This window comes from Pagrus major, chromosome 14 (genome assembly GCF_040436345.1).
Source record: "Pagrus major chromosome 14, Pma_NU_1.0".
NCBI classification, from domain to species: Eukaryota; Metazoa; Chordata; class Actinopteri; order Spariformes; family Sparidae; genus Pagrus; species Pagrus major.
In genome coordinates, this window is record NC_133228.1 from 13,605,760 (window position 1) to 13,629,180 (window position 23,421).

General features: G+C 41.0%; 1 protein-coding gene across 1 annotated transcript; it reads left to right on the forward strand.

The window, feature by feature from the left end:
* Nucleotides 1–1,592: 1,592 nt before the first annotated feature.
* nampt1 (nicotinamide phosphoribosyltransferase 1) lies at nt 1,593–23,030 on the forward strand. The gene is made up of 11 exons (XM_073480275.1): nt 1,593–1,736; nt 8,800–8,956; nt 11,744–11,847; nt 12,987–13,115; nt 17,530–17,688; nt 18,273–18,409; nt 20,383–20,608; nt 20,725–20,844; nt 21,151–21,291; nt 21,482–21,616; nt 21,769–23,030. Exons 1-11 carry the CDS (start codon nt 1,683–1,685, stop codon nt 21,880–21,882), a joined length of 1,476 nt encoding a protein of 491 aa, XP_073336376.1. The 5' UTR covers nt 1,593–1,682; the 3' UTR covers nt 21,883–23,030.
* The last annotated feature ends 391 nt before the right edge of the window (nt 23,031–23,421 follow it).

Genomic DNA, 23,421 nt, shown 5'->3' on the forward strand with positions numbered 1-23,421 from the left:
ATATTCACTTATTTTAATAAATGATTATCATTTTAGTATTTTTTATCGAAAACTCTCCTGTTTACATGTGTACTGGTTGGGTCGATGGCAAACAAAATAAAAGAAGGAAATAAAATAGGAAAGAATCCTCTTTGTCAAAGAAATTGTTTTCTTGTCACTTCATTTGGGAATATCAGAGGCAGAGTTTTAGTGGAAATATGCTGGTGTTGGCAGATCAAATTGTTTTAAAGTTACAGAAAATACATCCAAACTCTGGGACAGAGCCCAGAGATGAAGAAATCTGATTAAATGCCAAAATGTTAGGAAAAAAGCATATTGGGCAAGCCCGTATCAGTTGGCACTAGTCTTGGCTGTACTCCTAGACTTTTTCCCAAGCCAGTACAGATCTATATTGAATTTTTCTATCAAGGTAATGTTGGTTGTTTTGATGTGAGATTCCTTTATCAAGTTTGTGTCCCTCTGTTAATTAACCCTTTCAGTGTCCTCTGCTCGTCAAGATAATCAACTGGGACACACAGTCAAACCACAATGTTTTTGTGGCTACTACATTAGAAGCCGTTGAACGTTATTACATCAGTTTCCCTCAAGACACAGCTCATTAAAGACCGTGCAAGTCATGACACTTGTATTCCCTCCAAGACAGAAAATGGTAATGAAGGTTCCCCTGATCTCCGCTCATTTTTATTGCAGGAATACTGCATGCTTCTGTCTCCTTTTAGGTTTTGATCCAGACGCACTTGTGCATCTGTTGGGCATACCAAATTTAGCAATCAATCATAAATGACAGTAGTTTTTAAATGCCTAAAAATAGAGTGGGTTAATGTATAGAATAGACCACTGTATTAAAAGAAAGGTAGGCTGATTTGATTTAAAAATGACTTTAAACCTACTTATTTATCACTTTTTATGACATACCTGTATTTCTTATGGCATACCTGTATCGCTCCAGTGTTTTGGCAGTGTGACATGAATTTAGCAGAAACACAGGAAATGTTCCTTTAACTCATTAACTGCAGACAGTAAATACCCACAGCCCTTTAAATACACACTGCCTACACATTAACGTACACTCTCAATGAGCCTTTTAGTGCAATTTCTGATGCTCTAACAGCATTTGATGATCAACACTGCCCCCCTGTGCTCAGCTGCAGAACTGCAAGTAAGAGTGTGCATCACTTCTGTGAGGTCATTGAAGCAAGAGGTCGCACTCTTATTCTATTTTCTGATATTTTCGTTCATATCTTGCACCTGCACTATTTTATGCAGTGGATATGGTGGATATATTTAATAATAAAACACCCATACTTGACGAACTCGGCGTATTTATAATGTAAATGTTTCTACTGAGACACAAAACCTAACTAACTCTTAGGTTGACTAACTTGAATGTACAGTTTCTTAATGATGGGAAGAATTAATCATCTTCCTTCCTCTTCATCTTTCATCTTCTTATGTATAGACGATCTTTGGTTGAATCTGGTTGGCCGGCCGAGGGAAACCGAACATAGCCGAGTGGTGCCGGACTTTTGGTGACGTCATTCCGCCCGCCCCTTCCCCCGCCCGGTTCTCACCGGTCGTCCTTCCCCCTTCCCACTTCCACTACCAGGCTGGAGTCCCCGGCAGCACGGCGCGCAACACAACACACTGACAGCTGCGACTGACTCACAACCAAGGGGGGAAAGATGGAGCACAGAGACACCGACTTCAACATAATGCTGGCGACCGATTCATACAAGGTACCGTGCCGATGGTGGTTTGAGGCGGAGGGGGACTGGGTGGAGGGGAGCGGCTGATGGATGAAAATTGATAAAGTCAAGGTGGTTTCATCATCAGTCCCAAGGCCATCACACTGCTCTCTGTGACCGGTCTCCGTCGGTTCACAGCGGGCCGAGCGAGAGGAGGAGAGTGGCTGGTACAGCGGAGACGGGGTATCAAATTCGGCAAGCATCCCTCTCTGAGCTAGCTAACTTGTATCTTTTACCGCTGCTTCTTGAGGAGCCAGTGCTCCACCGGCTAGCCACAATGGTATCCTGCTAGCTGAATTAGCTAGCTTGCTAGCTCAGAGGGAGCGCAGAATGGAGACAGAGGGGAACGATATTAAAAAAAAAAAAAAGAAGCTAATATTAGCCACTAGCTAGAGAGTGCTGTGTGGATAGCCCGGCGAGCTGCACATGACTAAAGTCTCATTCAAGAGCCCGGTCATGCATAAATGTTAACCAGCATGGTGCTAGCTGCTACTACCAGTGGCAATGCGTCACTTTTCGTGAAATCAAAACTGAAAGTTAAAAGGCGCCATGGGTTTACAGTGTGACACAGCTCGGTTATCTGAGTCCAAAGTCTCCCATACAGTCGCCCGGGGCCTGTAAACGATATTTAACACCAGCCACAGGCTTTAAGGCACTGATGTAATAACATAGCTGCTAACTCACAATGTAGCCAGAGAACAAATGCACTTGCAGGAATGTAATATCGCACGTAGCAAGTGGTTGCCGGGACGGTTACCAGGCCAGTGTCCATGTCATGTGACATCCTCACTGATGGTGCTGAGCATGAGATTAAATCTGAGAGATCAAATTACTGATAATTATAAATGATGTAACATAATGGCAAAATAATGTATATGAGAGGGTATGATGTTTCAATTACATTTGAGTCAATGAAGTGAATTATTGTTGGCTTATGTACCATCACATTTCTCAGATAAGACAAACCCAGTGCATGAATGTTCATCATGTGTTTTATAGCTTTGAAACTCCAGACCGGATTGCAGATATATAGAGTGATATATCTCTTGCAAGTATATTTTATTGAACCTGTGTCTATTAATGGACCCTTCTTGATTCTCGGCCAGGATCTGTGAGAGTGTGTGAGCTTTTTGTTTCACGCGGCTTGTATCAGCATGTAAGGCAGATGCTTTATCATGTAATGGATGTACTCAGGCTCATGAAAATTGCTGTAGTTTTCCCCTAAATTGTCTTTACAGGGTTTAGATAAAAGTTTTACTTTTTTTTTTATGTATGTAGCAAGGCGATTCTTGCAGGAAAGTCCTTGTGTTCTGATAAGCTTTGAGCTTTTGGTTTCCATTTCTTAGAAATGACTGCTGTACTTCTGATTTCATTTTGATGACGATGACGAGCTCAGGATGTATTTGTTTCAGGCACAATAGAAGCTTTGTGTTCAGGCTGATTTATAACATAAGTGAAATTGCTGCAGTTGCTGCCGCTTACCCAGGAGTCATGACCTTGGTTGTAATTATGGTGTTCTGTATCATTAGGTACTACCATTGTAGCCTAAGGAGGCGATCACTAAACCTACAACTAATGCAAAATATTAATGTAAATTAGTCTTTAACCTCAGACCCTCTAACCCTAACCCTAAGTATCTCAACAGTTCCTATATTTAAAGTAATGGCCACGTAGAATCATCTTATCTTGAAGGGCTTTTACTTTGAAAAGCAGCTAAATTGTAATTTTTGATATAATCCTGTAATATGGGATCTGAGCAGCATACATTGAAATGTAAAGAATCAGTACCATAACCAGACTTTCATCCTACATTGCAATGATTTGAATTTTATTAATTTAGGCAGACTGACCCTTTTTACTCATTTGTAAAATAAGACTCTGCAAAGATCTCAAAGAAACATTTCCAGTTAGAGCTCTAATGATTCATTTATTAGTTTTCAACTATTGAATCAATCCCCCACTATTGCTATCATTGATTAATCGGTTTGAGTAATATTTTTTTTGTTTGTTTGTTTTTGAGTGTTTTACTCCTGACATGTCAACATGTGACATGTGACTGATACCAGAAACACTGATGGTAGGAATCAACATGACATGTTATAGACCAAATAACTAATCATAAACTTAATAATCTATAGAGTAATCAACAATATAGTGGTTATTTGCTACCCATTTCCATTAATTTCATATTAAGATAATTGCATACCACAACAAATTGCGCAAAAATTGTCCAAATGATTGCATTTTTTACGCCACTTGGAGACGGTGTCTGATGGACTTCAAAGTTTAAGAGCCACTGTCACTATATAACTGCCAAACCAATTTCAAGAAAAATCTACAGATATTGATATAATGTGAGAAACATCGCTTATAATGGCAAATGTCGTGATATTCGGTAATGTCTAATATTGGCCTGAGCCTACTTATAACTAATATGAGTCTCTATTGATAGAAATTTCGAAGGTCTAGTATCTCTTTCTTTATCCCTCAATAATGACTTTAACAGTGCCAAAAGAATGTGCTTCTCGCAAAATGCTCTTGGTAGCTACCATTCATGAGTGTGTCCAATCTAAAGCAGCACATAGCTGTTTCCTTGTTGCGTCATTAGTTACAGACTCGAGAGAAGCCGCAAAGGTCACCCAAATGAGGGCAACAGCAAAACATTTGGGTCGACTATGATCAAATTTCATGCTGTGTCTTTGCCAGACAAGGTGTTGCCATATCATCCTAAAGTTGCCGTTATTGTCTCTTTAAACAGCCGCTTGAGTTACACAAAAGAAGCAAAACAGTAAACCAACCAGTCAGTCATTCAGGATCCGCTGTCTAAGTATCTGACCTTTAAAGTATACTGAAATGTCACTACACCTGTGTTTACTGTGTGTTTGAGTGTGCATTGTGTCAGTGATGGGATCTTGTCTGTGCATGACTATGTCATAACCTTTGTAAAGAGAGAAGGGGTATGGCAAGCAAAGCACTTGCCTGAGGCGCAGACCAACCCGAGGCAGGTTTACAGGACATGAAAACAAACATCTGAATGCTTTTGTGGTACGCCTGTTTGGATGCTCAACCTCAAAGCCAAGCGTGTGTATTGTGTGGAAACGGACGCACACATGTCAGATTTGAACATACAACAGTGTGGAGGTGTGTGCAGTACATCATTGTTCATGCATAGCTTCAAAGCAGAACCACATCACAAGTTTGTTGGCATATGACCACAATTATGTAGTCTCCATGACCCTTAAATCCAAATAGAATTACAGTGATTAGGTAGGTATGAGTTCAGGATTTTGTGAGAAAAACATTTCCGCAGTGCAGTGAACCTGTGACATTTAGGTAATGGGATGGTCCCATTAAGTACTGTGCCACACGAACAGCTGCGGCATGCTTCAGATGTTGTGCTGTGTGGAAAGAGACCCACCTCCTGAGAAAAATCCTTTCTGGTGGCCAGATTAGGATTTTTTGTGTCCAAACATTTCTTTCATTACAAAAGTGCCCCTACTGCTATGTACTGTGCAGGACACAGTGGCTAACCATAAAAAGGGCAACAGGGAAATAATTTGCATGTTTTAAAATCACACACTGTGTGCCAGAAAAGTGATTGTACCTGGACTTTCTATAGTTGTTTTTTGTTTGGTTGTTTTAAGTTATCCAGTAAACACAGAAATTCTATGGTTTTATTCCGCCAACTGATGAATATAAATCCAATATTTACTCTCCTTTTTGTTCCGTTTTGGTCTCCACCACCTCCTTAGAAAAATATCTGGCTCTTTAGTAGCCAATTTCTTTTCTATGATCACAGCTAGTGGCTCACATTGTGTACCAGCACTTAGCGAGTAGCCTTTTAGAGGGTTCTTTCAGAGTCTTTTGCTGAAAACGACTGAAATTAACCAAAACAGTGACGTATGTAGCGGGTCATAAAACCAAAACAATGAGCTGAAAGGCGCTAAAAGGCACCATAGAGCCGAGGGGAACTTTAGAGTCAGGTGGTAATTCTCTGTTGGTTTGTCACTACTAGCAACTCCTTTCAGATTACACAAAGTTATTTTACCCATTATATTTAATATTTAACATATTGACCCACCAGATCCCCTTTTAATAAAACTATATCATACTATTTTATTGGATAATGAATTGAAAATATCCTTGAATGATAAATTAAAATCTCTGCTTCCTGTTCCTTGTAAACTTCTGATACTGGTTTTGTAATTTCAAACAGTGTTTGTGTGTATACATAGGCATGCACGCCAGTGAATGTGTACACACACACACACACACACACGTGGTCAGGCCCAGTGTCATGTTGTGTGTCCCAGCTCTATTTTGAGTCCTCGAAAGCCCAGAGGAAGGGCAGAGATAGGGGTCAAAGAAACTGAGTAGTTCATTGACATTTATCTCCTCTCTTCTCTTCCTCACAAACTGTTGTCCCGCTTCTCACATCACGTCTGTTTTTCTAGATCGTGATCAAGCCCTCGGGCCATATTCACGGGTGATTGCACCTGTGGTTCCATTGTAACCTTTATGTTTTTTATGATAGTGGAAAATCAAGATTCTCAAGGTTATAGTCAAATGAAGAAGAGTTTGTGACCAATGTTACGTGTTGTATTCCCACCTTCACTGCTTAATTCTTTATATAGAAGTTATCCACACCTTACATAAAAGACTTACATAATATCTAGTGAGTATAGCTTATTACATGGGCTTGATTCTGATAAACACCTTGATATGGCCAGACTCTAGTGGTTGTAAATGTACAACCATGATAAACCTTTTAAAAATGCATTTTGTTTGGATACTGGGAGCAGATCGGTATGAAAGTCAGATAACACAATGATCGACCTGTAGTTGTAATCATCATCTTGACGACCTTATTTATCGGAAAATTGCCGCTCACATGCCCCAGTGCACTCCTTAATTGATGGCCAGATGGTTTCCCTTTTGTGTATGTGGGTACATCCTTCTCAAACTGTGTGAATATGAAACATGCCTGGGCATGTCTCTTACAGTTTAGTGCAAGGTCTTGATTCCTACCATCAGTGTTTCTGGTATCAGTCACATGTCACATGTTGACAGTAGTTAAAAAGATTACACTGAAAAGGGTATTTGCTAAAATTATAGTATTCATAGTATCAGAACAATAAAGAACGTGTGTGTGTGTGGGGAAAGGCCTGATATGCCTCGGCCTGATCGTGACACATCAGTGCTGTATTATTTGATTGATGGGTGTTTTGTTGAACTGGAATGTTTGCAAACATCACAGATAAATCGGCACAATGCTGGCACTCCTTAAACTCTGGGTTGCGACCCTGAATAGCTCCCTGAACTGCGTCTGTTGGCAGCAAGCTACTGAATTCTCAGACTCCCTCATTTCCAAGCATGATAATTTGATTTGCTGCTTCAAAGTGTTATATTGTTGCTTTTGCATCCCTAAAAAAAACCAAAAAAACAGAATGTGTAGGGTGTCTGCAGTCAATTTCTCCATGTTATCAAGCCATTTTAGAACGAGGCTTGTCACATAGTTTTGCATGTGTTTCAGCATTTGTACAGGAGGTTTCGTCAGCTCCTCTGAAAAGTAGGACTTTTAAGTGTTTTACGCTATGCAATTTGAAGCCTTACGACTACATGGCGCACCACTGGTTGCTCCTGTTTAGCAATGCCAAGATTTCACAAGCTTGGATGACTCAAAACTTACATATACAGTTCAGCCTGAATACTTCTTCCACATTTCTTGGGAACCCTGTTCAGGAAGTAGACATCAGCTCTACACTGGCTCTTTCTTTCACTCGCTTTCATAAAAAAGGCATGAGCTAGCAAGATCAAGATCTGTAGACACAAGGCAGTGGTGCTAACACTGCTTTTGTCCACAGGGGCAGCCAGAATCAAATGTTGAAAGTTCCTTTTAGCCACTTTAACTTCCGGTTTGAAAACCCGTACATCACATAGTTTACATTGAATTTTATTTTTAAGTGATGTTATCTTAAAGTGTATACATCTCATTTATCTAAAACTTCCAACTTCACTTACTTTAGGTTGGAGACAAATTACCTGATGGGCCACAGTCTAAAGAAAATCACACTTTGAATTTACTGCAGTTAGTACAACTGGTGGTGAGATATCAAAGATGCAAGCAAAGCAACACAGCAGATCAAAGTTATAATATGTAGCAATTCTGCATTATAATGTCAATAAACAACTAGACCTTTGTTATATATTTTGTTGAGTTGTGTACTTCAACCAATGCGTAAACCCAGAGAAATCCACAAGTTTCCTCATGAAATAAAGTACAATTCTCCTCCATCTCCAGTTGGCAGTCAGCATTACAGTGCATAAGCACTGCTGCAGTCAGGTTGATAAACAGGAGAGAAGATAAATCCACTTTTTGGCACCCGAGCACCCCCCCTGCTCTGCCCGGCCTTTCACTCAACACTCCGCTTGCATCTTTTATTTTGATAGAGAGGTCCCATAGCGGCAGAAGTTGCCTATTTTATGTTTAAATAAGCACAGTAGAAAATACAGATAAGTCTGACCACCCTGTTTAACTATATATCTTCAAATGTCACAGTTAGGGCTGAAAATTTCAACAAAGATAAAGACGTTTTCTGACTTTTGTCTACCCGGGAAGTGACTGTTGTTGTTAGTGCAACATCACAGCGATTGGATCTATTTGTACCTCATGAATGAAACATGCACTTACAAATCCCTAGTTGATGAATGAAGCTCATGGTTGGCATAACGAGCTCATATCCTTTAATACCCCTGAAGTTAAAACCAGTCCAGTGACAGCAAATGATGATCGTAAATGTTCTCGTTCATGGTGCTCATAGTTGTGGATGTGTGTGTGTGTGTTGTTGGGGTTAGGGGACATAAAAGCATTGGCTCCCTGCCAGCACTTTTACGCTCGGTCTGAGACATTTATAAGTGAGTCTTGATAAATCATAACATTATCTGTTGTGTATAGGGACTGTATATTATGCCATTATACATTATGTTTAAGTGTTATGTGGTCATGTTTTATGAATATTACTATAACTCTAATTTATGTCATCTGTGTCTGCAGGTAACACATTACAAACAGTACCCCCCGAACACGAGTAAAGTGTACTCCTACTTCGAGTGCCGTGAGAAGAGGACAGATTCCACCAAGAGCCGAAAAGTCAAATATGACAAAACTGTCTTCTACGGCCTACAGTACATCCTCCACAAATACCTTAAAGGTGAGTCCTGACTCTGATGATTTGAATTATGCTGCTCAGAAGCAGCCCATGTTTTGTAGTCAGCTGAATAAAAGTGCTGTTGATCATGACACTGAAGTGCCCACCTCTGACACAGTGGGAGTTTCTCAATGGCTGCCAGACTAGATGACTTTGGCCTGATGAAGCCACCACCTCTGTTAATGATTCTCCAGTATGTTTGTGTAAATACGAGTGCCTTTCCAGTCAACTTAGACTAAATAAGGGTATCGTTCCAATGCTTACACTCATAAACCCGGGCATAGGTGTATTTTTACCTTCATTTATGGCTAAATGAAAGTCTCTCTGACTTATGGATAAATGATAGTAAAACTAAGTGCATGCACAGCAAACAATTCTACTGTTGTCCAGTTTGCAATCAGGGCACATACCAAAAAGCCCATTGTGATGCATTATTGGTTCCTGTGGGGGCTTTTTATCTTTTCCCTCCCCCACTCCACCCCCTCTCCAGGACAAGGTCAGACTAGCGCAGGGTCAGCTTCAGAGCAGCATGCCTGGAGCTACTAAAGATTCAGTGCGTTGCTCAAGGACACTTCAGCAGGGCAGGTGCTTGCTATTGTGGCCCGCAGCAACAGTCCTCTTTACTCTGTTAAAAAAAAAACAAGGTCACAGCTTCATGTTGATTAGACTCTACAGAGCAGAACACAAGGCCAGCAGGTTAGGAAGAAAAAGTAAGCGAGAGAAGGCAAAGTATAATGCACACAATATGTTCTATGCTCCTAATGAACTCAACTTTGTAAAGGTGGATGTTTAAGTTAGTTAGTATGATCCTGAGGGGCATGAGAGAGAGCAAGAGGGACAGAAAGAGAGGGATTTGAAAGAGAGAAAGAATGCATCTCCCTCCTGTCGTTTAAGAGGATTTCATGGTGCGGTAGCAGAGGTGCGGGGGAGACGGAGAAACCAGGGAGAACAGAGAGAGGGAAGACAAAAGCACAGCTGCTCTTTCACCGTCTGCAGGAGAAAGGCCAGCTGTCTGCGCAGAGCGTCCCTCAGAGCTCAGTGATTAGGCCAACTATTAGAGATGCATCCTTGATCCTCCAACTAACGAAAACAAAAATTTGAATACCGGTTCCTTTAGGCTGAGTCACAGAGAAGCTTTAGTCATCTCTTAAGTATACTTGGTCAAGGGAGTGGTCGGCACTAATAGTCATAGTGAAAGTGAAAGACAAACCTCTGTGTATCCAACCCACTGTATTAAAAGGAACCTTGGTATCATGACTTCAGGAGATTGAACTTACTACAGCCTTTTAGTGAGCAATATAAATGATTTTTTGGAAACAAGGCAGCAAATGCGAAAACTTCCCTCAGTAGAGTTCAATATGATTTGTTACCTTCTCCTAAGAGAAAGAAATCATAAAATAACTTTGTTCTCGTGCGAAGATTGTGGGAGTGACCTACTCATATATACCAACCTCCTCCCTTGTTCTTTGTTTGCTGGTACTTCCATACATAACTTTACTAATGTAATTATGTGATTGATGTACTTATTTTGACTGAAAACATTATTTTCAGTTACTAGCTTTAACTAACTACTTGGTGAAAGCTAACCAAGTAGTTTTGGTTCTAAACTTAACCAAAGCTTTAACAAGCTGCAACCATGTCATGTATATTAGCTTTTTTCTTATCTTGTTGTCAGGTATCGTGTAGTCAGCAACAGACATACCTGTCTGATTTTGTTGTTGTTGGCATGGTGACGTGAGCTGTCCCCTTGCCTTGGGTTGAGTCTGGTGACACATCAGAAACTGTGTTTGTGCCTGGGCATGTGGCAGCTCTGATCTCATTGGGCAATGGGACAACATGTACTGAGGCCTATTTGTAGATAACATTTTGATATTTTCTCAAGTTACACCAGGCTGAAGTACTTTGTTTATTATTAAATGTTAGAAGAAGAAAAGTTAAGTTGAATGGTTGATGTAAGAAATAAAAGCATGATGCGACACTTGGTTGTCATTTTGGCCGCTACAGTCTCATTTATATGCTCTCATTATGTTCCATGTGGGAACACCTAGTGGTAAAATGTGTTATTACCAGTCTGGTCTTTGGCTTAATATCAAACCAGCTTGATTTTTTTGCAAAAGGGAAGCCGGGAGTCCAAATTCGCCTAACACCTCCAAAGCTCACCAATTAACGCTGTCGGTCTTGTTTGTATATATCGCACAAAAGAAAAGAAATTCACTTTGAATCTGTGGTTTCAATGGGGGTTGTGTGCTTCTTCACTTGGAAGTGCGTAGACACCAGGAAGTCACTGCACTAGCTGAAAAACAAGTTCCCGACCACACATCCCCCTGCATAACTATGCCATAGAGGTGCTGAGATTGAACAGAGATTGTTGTTACCTTTGGACAGAGCCAGGATAGCAGTTTCCTAGCTGACTGATGGTAGCCTCATATTTACCATACAGACATGTGAGTGGTGTCAATTTTCTCATCTATTTGCAGAAGAAGGAAAAAAAAACAAATGAACAAAACACATTTCCCAGTGTCAAACCATTTCACCTTTCAAGATTGTTCTTTTTAAGTCTTCAAATATCAACGTATACACATCTCAGTCCTTGTTTCTATGGTGGCTGGGGACGAGGAAGTGATTGGTGTGTGTTTGGACAAAGACGCCCTGTCAGCATGCATGGAATGCTTCTAATTTAATTACAACATTGGACAGTAGAGTAGCATTCCAGTGCCTTCTCTTCATCGGTCCGTTTCGCCAACCTCCGCCAACCTCCTCTGCTTTTTTTCTCCCTTTCCCTTCCTCCAGGAAAGGTAGTGACTCCAGAGAAGATCCAGGAGGCAAAGGAGGTATACAGAGAGCACTTCCAGGATGATGTTTTCAACGAGAAGGGGTGGAATTACATTTTGGAGGTAAGAGACTGCTGAAAGTGGCCAGAAAAAAACTTTTTTCAAGGTGACACCTTGCAGCTGTGCAAAACTATTTTTATATCTATTTGTGAATAGATTCTATGAGGGCTTAGAGGCTATTTTCCAGGAATAGTGTAAAAAGTGGAAGGTGAACTAGATATGCAGGTGTACATATACACAGATGCCAGTACACTTTAATGTTTGCACATGAAACATTGTCAAGGTGATGTCTCTATTATCAGAGACATGTACACACACACTTAGGACATACAGTGTCTTCTAATAAACACACACAATTTGCATATAGCAAGGTTACCATCTGATTGGACTTGTTTCGAGGTTAATTTAGAGGTTTTTATAACTATGGATCATAAAGAAAATAAACAAAACAAAACCATGGTGTGTTTATTTTCAGAGCTGACTTGGTGGTTAAAAGCTGTTTTCTTGATGTGAATTGACAGCCTGCTCACTAAAATAACCAAAAATCTCTACTCATTCGGTGCGGAAGGAGAGAAGGGCTCAACTAGTCAAATTCTTTCGACACATGTCAGATTCCCTAACTCGAAATGAATCACTGTAAGTTTAAATATCAAAGAAATGTGCACGCAGTGTTTCTGGTTATCGAGAGACACTGTTTCAGCACCTTGGAGAGAGCACGACACTCTGTACTTACAAAGTATTTTCTCAAGTGAGGAGTGTTGATAAATTATTTTTGCTTACTTTTTTCCTCATCATGTTTTACCACATTGCTCAATTAGCCCTCAAAATGGCAGTTTAAGGCATTTCATTATATTTTTTTGGTTATTTCTAGAGGGGGCCTTTTTTCTCTTCTTTTTTTTTCTTTTTTTTTTGAGGTGAGGCAAATCAATGTATATTTCATGTTGATTATCTATAAGCCAGCACAGATCAAGCATGCAAATGTTGCTTGCTTTTGGTACTGGTATGTATTACAGTACCACTTATAGATTCAAGGTCTTTAATCCTAACAACAGAAACAGTGTTGCCTCCAAATGTGTGTCACCTCCTTTCATCTCTCTTTTCTGGTCATCTCAATAAAGACAAAAAAAGCCACAGAGAAGTATCTGCCACGATGTGAATCAGATTCTGAACGGAGTATATGTGCGTGTCTTTGTGTTTTGCAGAAATATAATGGACACCTGCCTATTGAAATCAAGGCAGTGCCAGAGGGGAGTGTCATTCCTCGGGGCAATGTTTTGTTCACAGTGGAGAGCACAGACCCCGAATGCTATTGGCTCACCAACTGGGTGGAGGTAAGTTTGTTTTCTTTCTCTTCAGGGCCTGGAGTTGATAGCGGGGTCATTTCCTGTGTGTCCTGTGTGTCCTGACATGACACAAGTGTATTGTTCTATCACAGCGTGTCAGACAGGGAGGGTCAAACTAGTTAGTAGCGCTGTGGCAACATGTAGGATTCACGCTATGGGGCTGAAAATCAGCATATCTTTCTTTAGTGTGACACTAAATCACTAGAATAGCCCTTGAAGGTTGTATGAGTCTTTAGCGCTATATTAGCAAGTTAAAAGCCATTTTAAAGACCTCACCCCTGTGCCCTCTCATAACAGTTTAAATGTTAATGTGCTACTCGTATTGCTACGAAAACTACATCAACAGGCATATCTTTAAGATTTAATGGTTTGCTTGATCTAATTATTGATTAAAGACGAAATATATTAGCAACATTTATGCCCTTTTAATTACAGTGGAGAGGAAACAGTTTTATAAAAGCCATAAACTATTTAGCTTGGCAGCAGCCCCAGCAACACTTCTTATCTCTCCTTAAATCTCACTGAATTACAGTCGTGTCATGGCTTATTGCTTAATCGCTGCTCAGATATGTGATGTAACTGCAGCAAAGTCACACACAGGTTGGCTTAGAGGTGCAAGAGCAGAGAGATGGGTGGTAGAGAAATCCGTGTTTAGTGGTTTTTGTAGTTGAATAAAACAATATTCTGTTCCCTGACACATCACATTTTTTAAATTAACAGTGTAAAGAATGTCCATCAGCTTTATACGCTTTGCATTTTGATAGACTTTAAGACGGTGTCAGAGGGTATGGGCCACAGGCTCTACCTGTAAAGGATCTAATTCCACGCCTTTTGTCTTTTCTGTAAGTAAAGTAGCTGCTTTGTTGTATTTAATAACATGACTGGTCTGGTTCTGTCCACTGGTGACAAAATCTGCCTCGGTTATTGCATACAATAACCAAAGTGTAAACATTCACATTTTGAGAAGGTTTATTTGCCAAACTTTTTCTTGGCCTGGGCCCAGTAACTTCGTCTCTGCCTAGCAACTGGTGCCAGTAAAATGTCCTTTGCACCCGTTTTTATGCTTGTGACATTTACTGTAGAGTAGCAGTGAAATAAGCGTCTCTTATCTGAAAAGATGTCAAATAGATGTAGTGGAGTAAAAGTTTAATGTAGCATAAAGTAGAAATAGTAAAAGTACACATACTTAAAAATAGTATCTAAGCACAGTACCTAAGTAAATGTATGTAGTTACATCCCAGTACTGCTGTACAGACCTAAGAGTGGTAACCTTCTGATCCAACACAAGAATTGAATAGTAGAGAAGTCAGGTGATATAACTGTTTGTGTCTCATAGACCTAATGCTGCGTGAACAGACCGTCCACAATGACTCGGCAGAACTAAATGCATTCACCATGGGTGATATCTTCGCTCTTATCTCCCTCTTTCTAACCGCTCTTTGACTCTGGCTCCTCTCTGCCTCGTTGACAAAATTTAACATGCATTCTACCCTGATTATATCTTGAATTCGACATGATTTTGACATGATTTGGACATTGCTTTGACTTAATTTTACACTGCTCTGACATGTTTGCGTTTTTTATGTCAAAAACTACAGCAGAAGTAAAACAGATTTTCGTGATTTGAATGAAGCCTCTCAGCGCTCTGAGTTAATTATGCTGAGCTAATGCACAACGTGTATCCTCCCTGATATGAGGAAGACCTGATGATCTTAATGCTGAGTGAACAGACTGTCCGCAATGACTCTGCAGAACTTAATTCATTCACCATGAAAGATATCGTCATTCTAATCTCCCTCTCTCTAACCACTCTTTGACTCTTGCTCCTCTCTGCCTCTCTCTCTTTCCATGTCAGCCTCATTCATACATATCGTGTTTGAGATCCTCCACAGATGAATCGCACATCAGCTTCTTTGAGTACGATTAAACAGAAATAACATGCTGTCCTTGTTTCCATCCGTTCATGGCAAAAGAACAGTTTGGACATGCTGTACAAAGAGTCATTCATGAAGCACATTTTTAACTACAAATGTGTCTTTGATTGGTTACAAGTTTCTGTTTTTTACTGAAGTATCTCAGCTGGTTTTGGAAGTCAAATGTTTCCTAAATATAATGACGAATACACGCTTTAAAGAAAGCTTGGACGTAGGTCACCTATAGCCAAGAGCACCGTCACCACACGCACACACTGTCCTGATAAATCTGGAATCACTACACACAGATACACACACTTCTGTGTCTACACACAGCTGATATAAATACATGCATAAACACACACACACATTCTTCATTCACGTCATTCTTCACGGCTGATGTAAAATTAGCTCCAGCGTTCACCCCGGTGTCCTTGGCTTGTTCTCTGTCTCTCCTTCGCTCTTGATGTCCTTTCTTCTTTTACTGTCTGTCATTTTCTTCTCTTCTGCCATTCTCTCGATCACCCTGCTTTCTTTTTTTATGTCTAGCTTGCTCTTTTCACTTTCTCTTTTCCCGACTTCCTCATTCTCACCACCCTCTCTCGTTTCTTATCTCCCTCCATTTTGTTCGGGGAAGAATTTATGTTGGCCCGTGTGCACGCAAGCATTCCTCCAGAGTGTTGTTCTTAACGTACTGCTGCCCCATCAGAGACGTTATCCCAGACAGACTGTCACATGATGATTACAAGCTGTATTTAACTTTCTGTAAATGTCAGTCATCTTAAGTATGAGATGATATTTGAGCAATTGGATTTTGTACAATTTTCGGTCATGAACAGGAAATAGAATATATTACAGTCGTTACACATGTTTATCTAATTTCAAATTATATAACAGTGTTATTATATTTCATGTTAAATGTTACAGGTTCCTCATGAAAAGGTCAACATGCAGATGAGGCAGGGGTCACGTGACCTGTGTGTGTGTGTGTGTGTGTGTGTGTGTGTGTGTGTGTGTGTGTGTGTGTGTGTGTGTGTGTGTGTGTGAGTGTGTGTGAGTGTGTGTGAGTGTGTGTGTGAGTGTGTGTGTGGGGGGACATTTAGCCTTGCTCTGGCAGTCACATGAGACCATATTATGCTTTAGATTATGATTAGGCTGAGGAGGCATGTGACTCTGTTCAGAGGGTTATAGGGTGAGAAGACACACTGCATAGTATTAGTAGACAAAGTCAGGTCAGGACTGGAAATTCACAGAGATGAGATTTGTTTCCTGACAGGCTCAAATCACTGTGATGGAGGGAAGATGGCTGGTGTTTTGAATTCTTGTCACACCCACTCTCTTTATCCGCAGCTAATGAGGTTTGACGTAGATGTACTTAGCTGTCATTCCTATTATACACACACAGCTTCATATAAGTTGTGAAGTGTTGCAAACACTGTGTGCAATTACATGATAATATCGGCTTCATGCGGCGGCATGATTTTGCTTTCTAAGAGTGGAAGTAAATCATATGGTTGTGATGTAATCTGTGTGTGTAATGACGATAAACTTTTACTTGATTTAATTTTTGATGCTACTTTGACATGATTTTGACACCTCTTTGATGTGACTTTGTCACTACTTAGAAATGATTTGACATGACTTGTCCACTTCTTTGGCAGTAGTGTACAAGTCATGTCAATGTAGTGCTTTCACATGATTATGAAATGATTTGGACACCTCTTTGACACGATTTGTACATTACTATGGCATGATTTTGACGTGATTTGGATGCTACTTTGACATTATTTGGACACTACTTCGGTTTTGATGGCAGAATAATTAATCACTTAAATATTAAAACACAGTGTGTATTTGCCAAGATATTGTTTTCTGTACAGAAGCATAGACAGGCAGGCATTCACACAAACACACTGTACTTTGTTTCCCAGGTGATGCAGAGTACAGATAAGCCACTTGTTTTCATATTGAAATGTGTGTCTCTGGTCCAGAGTTGACATGAGGCATCGAGGAATGTATTTTTCCCAGAGTTTGTCTTGTGTGAATAAGCAGCCCTCTCTGATCTCCCCGACCATGTTATTTTGGGGTTTTAGAGATTTTACGTCAAGTTGAGTACGGGGAAAACGGCGTGGTTGGACAGGATATAAACTGGTCTGTTTGGTGCTGGAAAAAAAGCTGCTGTAACTGTAACTTTGCTTTGAAAACAATGTTTTGTTTTGGTCTTTTTAGCCAAGAGACGAGAGGTGCCTATAATTGTAGACTAAATTAGCCGTTGGGAAATTAGAAGAAGTGAACCCAGCGAAATGGGACTGTGGATGTAGATTATCTCTAAGATAACTCTGGTACAGTGCATCAAATGGCAACATTTATGTCCAATATTGTACATGGTCCCTCTACAAATAAAATAAGTACATGTTCTGACACCCTGAAATGGTGATAAATATACAGTGAACTGGACTGACCTGTACTGTCCTTCCTCCCTCCATCAGACCATTCTGGTTCAGATCTGGTACCCCGTCACTGTGGCGACCAACTCCAGAGAGCAGAAGAAGATCCTCGCCAAGTACCTGCTGGAGACTTCTGGGAACTTGGAGGGACTGGAGTATAAACTGCATGACTTTGGCTACAGAGGCGTCTCCTCACAAGAGGTACTGTATACTTTACTATACTGCAGTACATTAGATAATACATGCAGCGGTGGAAACCTCATGATCTTTTTAGGCAAACTGACAAAAACATACAAAAATAATAAATGAAGTAGCTTTAGAAATTATAGTTCATGGTCTACTTACTAGCTTTTTCCTGAGCTTTCAACAAGTTTTCATCAGCAGATACAGTTTGCTCATTGTCACTGAGATGGATCTGTCGACCTTAAAGCTCAGTAGCTTTTAGCTTTTAATCCACAGTACTTGCAATAGTAGTTTGATAACATAATCTCAGCTCAAGGTCCACTTAATAGTTTTTCCTGGAGCTTTCAACCATTTCCCAGGATGTGTTATGAATGAAAGCTCTGGAAAAAGCCAGCAAGTAGACTGTAAGTTTGGATTGATTTGAGTTTAAAGTGTAAAACAAACCATAGTCAGGCTTAAAAATCAAGTGCAAATTGGAAAAGAAATGGAGAAATAAATGGTGAAAAGGTGAAATATAAAAAAAAAAATGAACTAAAGATTTACTTTAAAACAGGGTGTCTTTGCCCTTTAGCTCTTACAACCCATCTCCCTCCTGTTTGCAGACTGCAGGCATTGGAGCCTCCGCCCATCTGGTCAACTTCAAGGGCACAGACACGGTCGCCGGCATCGGAGTCATTAAGAAGTACTACGGCACCAAGGACCCAGTGCCAGGCTTCTCAGTGCCTGCTGCAGAGCACAGGTACACACACAGACACACACACACACTTCTCAGCGTTTTATTTATTTAACGTTGCTTATTAAGGATTTGTCCTTGCTTAGAGACAGGATATCTCTGTTGCTGTAGAGTGTTTCCTGCCTTTTCCGGAGTGGCACCGTTAACATTGTGATGTGGGGCAGTAGCTCACCACCCACTTTAATAATTACCCCAGTAATATAAGACCTCCATGTTATGATGGGTGTCTGCCAACGTGTCCACACCCCTTACAAGGGATGTGCAAGCTTCGCAGGAACTTTGAGACATAACATTTAGGCCCTGGAGGCTGCTGAATTCCTGTGCACAATGTTAATTATCAGCATAAGCCATGTACTCACATATTCCCAGAAAGCAAAGGGGCACAGGAGGCACGTCGCTATTCATCTTCAGTGCCGCCTCTGGTGAGATCGTCCACCTTCTGGCTAAGAACCAGGTCTGGATGCAAACTTTTTCACCCACAAGCCTAATTGATTTTCAAAATGGAAAAAGTTGTTTCAAATAAGAGTTGGTTATCTGCCAACTGAAGATGTATCATCCGGAGTGAGAATATACTCATCATTTGGCTGCGGTTAGGTGTTTATTTGCCTCCCTAATGAGAGCTTGGGCACCCTCGCTCTAATTATCTGGTTCATCTGTCTCACTTTGTGAATGGGGCTGCGATTGGCTTGTAGGTGAAGGTTTTGATTGGCTGCTGCCCTGACGCACATGTGCCTCATATGTCTCCCGTGTTGTTTTATGGCACTGATCCATTTATCCTGCGCGTGCACACACACACACACACACACACACACACACACACACGTTCCCTCTTTCTGCTTTGCTCTCGTGCACATACAGTCGCTTCTTCCTCGCCACCAGGGCAGTTACTGCTGCTCCAGCGCACCCTTCTTCCCCGCACCAGTGCATTGTGGGATGGTGGCAGTGGTTGTCATGGCAACCGTTATATAACCCCCCCCCCCCTCCCTTCCTGTTTGGTTTCTACCTCAGAGGGAGGAGTCACAGTGAAATTCCACTTTGGTTTTGAATGTAGAAGGATGGGAGCAGAGGTGTGTCACCTTCAGTGTCCACCTCTGTTTACCGTACACGTTCAATGACACAGAAATTGCCTGTGAAGAAAAAATAAAGTAAAAAATACCAGTTTCATGGACTAGCTCTGGTCAGATCTGCACTTTAAAGAAGCTGCCACCGAATTACTTTTTATTTAATGCTATGCTGTTTGTGTCAAGTACTACCTTTTGAAATCCTGAAGTGGCGCAAGTTTACCCTGTTTACAATGAAAAGGTTTCACAATTCTCTAGTTGTTCCAAACCAACCAACCAACTTCCAGGTACCTTTATTGAATCATTGTGGTGAGGAGACATCTCAAATATCTCATAACCTCAGAATATGAAATCACAGACTTCTTCCTTCTTGCAAATCAAGAAACTACACAGCAGAGATTAGTAGTTGTCCTTGCCTTTAGCAGAATCAAAAATTTCTATCCAAGGTGGCTTCAATATTCCTATTTACATCCTAAATACAATTTAGCCCAGGTTAGATTTCATCCAAGAGTAAAACCTGGAGTGTGCTGCCCTCTTCTGGACAAGCAGATGTACTATCATTTGATGAATGTCTTGTGACTGCTTTTCCTCCTGCTGAATTTCTCTTTTACTCCCAAACAGAAGCTAATCTGAATTTCTTCTACACTTTGCTTACTTTAAGTCTTTCTTGTTTGTTGTACTTCTTTTCACCCACCTATCTAGTTTCTTTCTGTTGAACCTCCAAGGGTGTACATACACCTGGTATTAACATCCGCCTTCAGCCATTTGCTGAACTTACAAGAAGGACAGATGTTAATACAATACAACGCTCAATCCAACAGCACTTGCCTACAGTGTATCATAGTATCAGTCAACCACATGGGAAGAGAAATAAATGTGGGACATAAAATATTAAATTCTCTGCCGTTCTCTCTGCAGTACCATCACGGCGTGGGGGAAGGACCATGAAAAAGATGCCTTTGAGCACATCATCAAGCAGTTCCCCAACGTTCCTGTGTCCATAGTCAGCGACAGCTACGACATCTACAACGCCTGTGAGAAGATCTGGGGAGAAGACCTGCGGGGGCTGATAGAGACGCGCAGCGCGGATGCCCCGCTGGTTGTCCGACCAGACTCGGGAAACCCTCTCGATACAGTTTTGAAGGTGCGTGGTCATGTGGGACAACTTGTCTTTCAAAAAGGATCTTAAAACAAGTCCGGATGCTAACTTTTCCCTTCTTGTCCCACCTTCTTCTTCCTCTCTTTTCTTACTTCTGTCAGGTTTTGGACATCCTGGGAAAGAAGTTTATCCCAGTGGAGAATTCTAAAGGTTTTAAGGTTCTCCCTCCTTACATTAGAGTCATACAAGGAGACGGAGTTGATATCAACACACTACAAGAGGTACGGACTCATGCCATTTATTGATGCACTGTTCTAGGAGACACAAGGCTATTCTAAGAGTGGGCGGTATCTCTGCTGTGAAAACCCTGTATATCTGCAGCATCAGTTTTTTTTAGGAGTCAATAAAAACACAATGGAACAATTCATTTAAAGGTCCCATATTCTACAAAGTGAGAATTCCTGCCTTTTTTTTAATATTATGCTATAGGTGCTATATAAAAAATAGAAAATAAGCATAATTTCACTTTTTTTTTTACAAAATGTTTGAAAACTGTGTGATTTTTGACTGAGTGTGTTTTTCCACAGATAGTGGAGGGTATGAAGGAACACCGGTGGTCCATTGAGAACATTGCCTTCGGCTCCGGAGGGGCTCTGCTGCAGAAACTGACCAGAGATCTGCTCAACTGCTCCTTCAAATGCAGCTACGTGGTCACTAATGGACTGGGGGTGAGTCCTGGCACATGAATGTAGTATCTGTGTTTTAGTGACCGTTTTATAACAGTGTGGTAGTTCTAGAAGATGAGTCAGAGAGTAACTAGGAATTAATTTGTCAGCACAGTGCTTCATGTGATAGATCATGACTGGAAATATGCTTTTTTCTTAAATGTGACATTTTTTTTCTGCGCGGTGGCAAAAGGTGAATGTGTTCAAGGACCCGGTGGCAGACCCCAACAAGAGGTCAAAGAAAGGCCGCCTGTCTCTGCACCGGACACAGAGTGGAGACTTTGTCACCCTGGAGGAGGGCAAGGGCGACCTGGAGGAGTATGGCGTGGTGAGTTCGACGCCCACAAAAACAGACAGACACTTTTGTGCACATAAATGCAAAGGAAGGAATTTCACCGACTCTAACCTGCCTCTTCTCTCACTTCTTCTTTTCCTTTGTTTCTTCTTATACCCTACCCTTGTTCTGCTTTTCATCTCCAGGACCTGCTGCACACAGTCTTTCAGAACGGGAAGATTGTGAAGACGTACACATTTGATGAAGTCAGAGACAATGCTAAGCTCAAAGAGAGTGAGCTTAAAGAGCTGCTGCACTGAACGCAGCACTACTGACCCCCCCAACCCACACCTTCCTCCCTAACTCCCAAAACAACCCCTTCCCCTCTTTTAACCCTTCACCTTTTGGCCTCCGACGTCACCTCAGTAAATGGAGGTTGCGTGCACTGCTAATAGATCCAACTCCCGAAGCCTGAACCCTCCCCCTCCATTCCTAAAAGCCTGAGAAGTCCCTTAAAATTCACAGAAATTCAACCTAAATTTCAAAACGCTGTTGTTGGAAACTCCCACACACCGGTGAACGGCAATGAGTGTGAAGAGGGGGGAAAATGAGTGAGAGTTACAGTAAGCAAGTGAGAGAAATTGCGATTATGATGAGAAACCGTGCGTTCACTTCCATGTGCCGCTGCTCCAAATTGACCCTCGGCGTGCTGCACTGATAGGCGAGACACGTTGCAATGTAAGAATGTGATTGGCTGCTGATAGGCTATGTGTCAGCATACTTTTCTGGCGACACAGAAGCAAATCAGATAATTGAAGGTTTTTCAAAGAGTTCCCGGCGGCTGCGTGCAGAGTGAACGCCACAGTGAGAAAGATGATGAAAGAGAAATACGAAGCCACACCCACACCAATGACCGTGCCCCGTGTATTGTGTACAGAACTGTTCATGAAAAAAAAAAAAAATACATGTCTGAATCTACTTAGCTTTGTCTTTTATGTGAGGGAAGAAAACGATGATTATGGTATATGGTGCACCGATAACATTGGTTAACTGTTATGTTGCGACTACTTGGAATCAAAGAAGACTCAAATGATTTGACTGAAATTATGGGTAATGAAGTCATACATTTTTCCTAGTTTTCTTGCTTTTAATCTGTAGTTATGGCCCAAACAATAAAAGGCCAACATTTATCAAGTACTGCCTGAATATTTTGTACTCTTTACTCCGCCAAATAAAATGTTATTGGTGCATCTCTGAAGGTATATTAATGATCATCTGCTTGCCATTATGTTAGGAGCATTCACGTCATGAAGGCCCGATTCTAGAAACCACAAATTCTGCTCGTCATCTCAAAGTGATGTTTTCAATGTGTTTTTTTAATTGGACTGGATTTGAGTGAAAAGTTTCCGATTGGGGTCCTCATGATGGTGAACGCTCTTGAAACCGCTGTATAAGACTAAAAGTTGATGTAAAAAAAAAAAAAAAAAAAAGTACATCACAGAAATTGTCTTCACTGGAATGAAGATGATCTAATTATGTGTTTATGGAAGACTGCATATCTGGCTTCTGGAGAAATGTGTGTTAAATGTTGGTTCTGATGTGTGTGTGTGTGTGCTTGGATCTGTGTGTGTGGTTGTGCGTGCGTGTGTGCACTGACGTTTTCTTCCTCTAAAGGATTGTGTAGTATTCCTTTATGCAAACGCACTTGTTGATCGGGGGAATAGAGAACACTCTTCCTTTTTACTTTAGCCGGGCTTTTATTCTGAAAGGAGACGCAGCGCTGTGACAGACAGGTGTTGAACAGCAACGTACTGGCCATGCTTTGGCAGTAAAACATCACCCTTGGTATCACTGCCTTA

Excerpts from the sequence above, each read along its gene's own strand:
- nampt1 (XM_073480275.1), top strand. The coding sequence starts at position 1,683 with ATGGAGCACAGAGACACCGACTTCAACATAATGCTGGCGACCGATTCA. Across the intron at positions 11,848-12,986 it reads GGTGGAATTACATTTTGGAG|AAATATAATGGACACCTGCC; the intron begins GTAAGAGACTGC and ends TGTGTTTTGCAG. Across the intron at positions 18,410-20,382 it reads GTGCCTGCTGCAGAGCACAG|TACCATCACGGCGTGGGGGA; the intron begins GTACACACACAG and ends TTCTCTCTGCAG.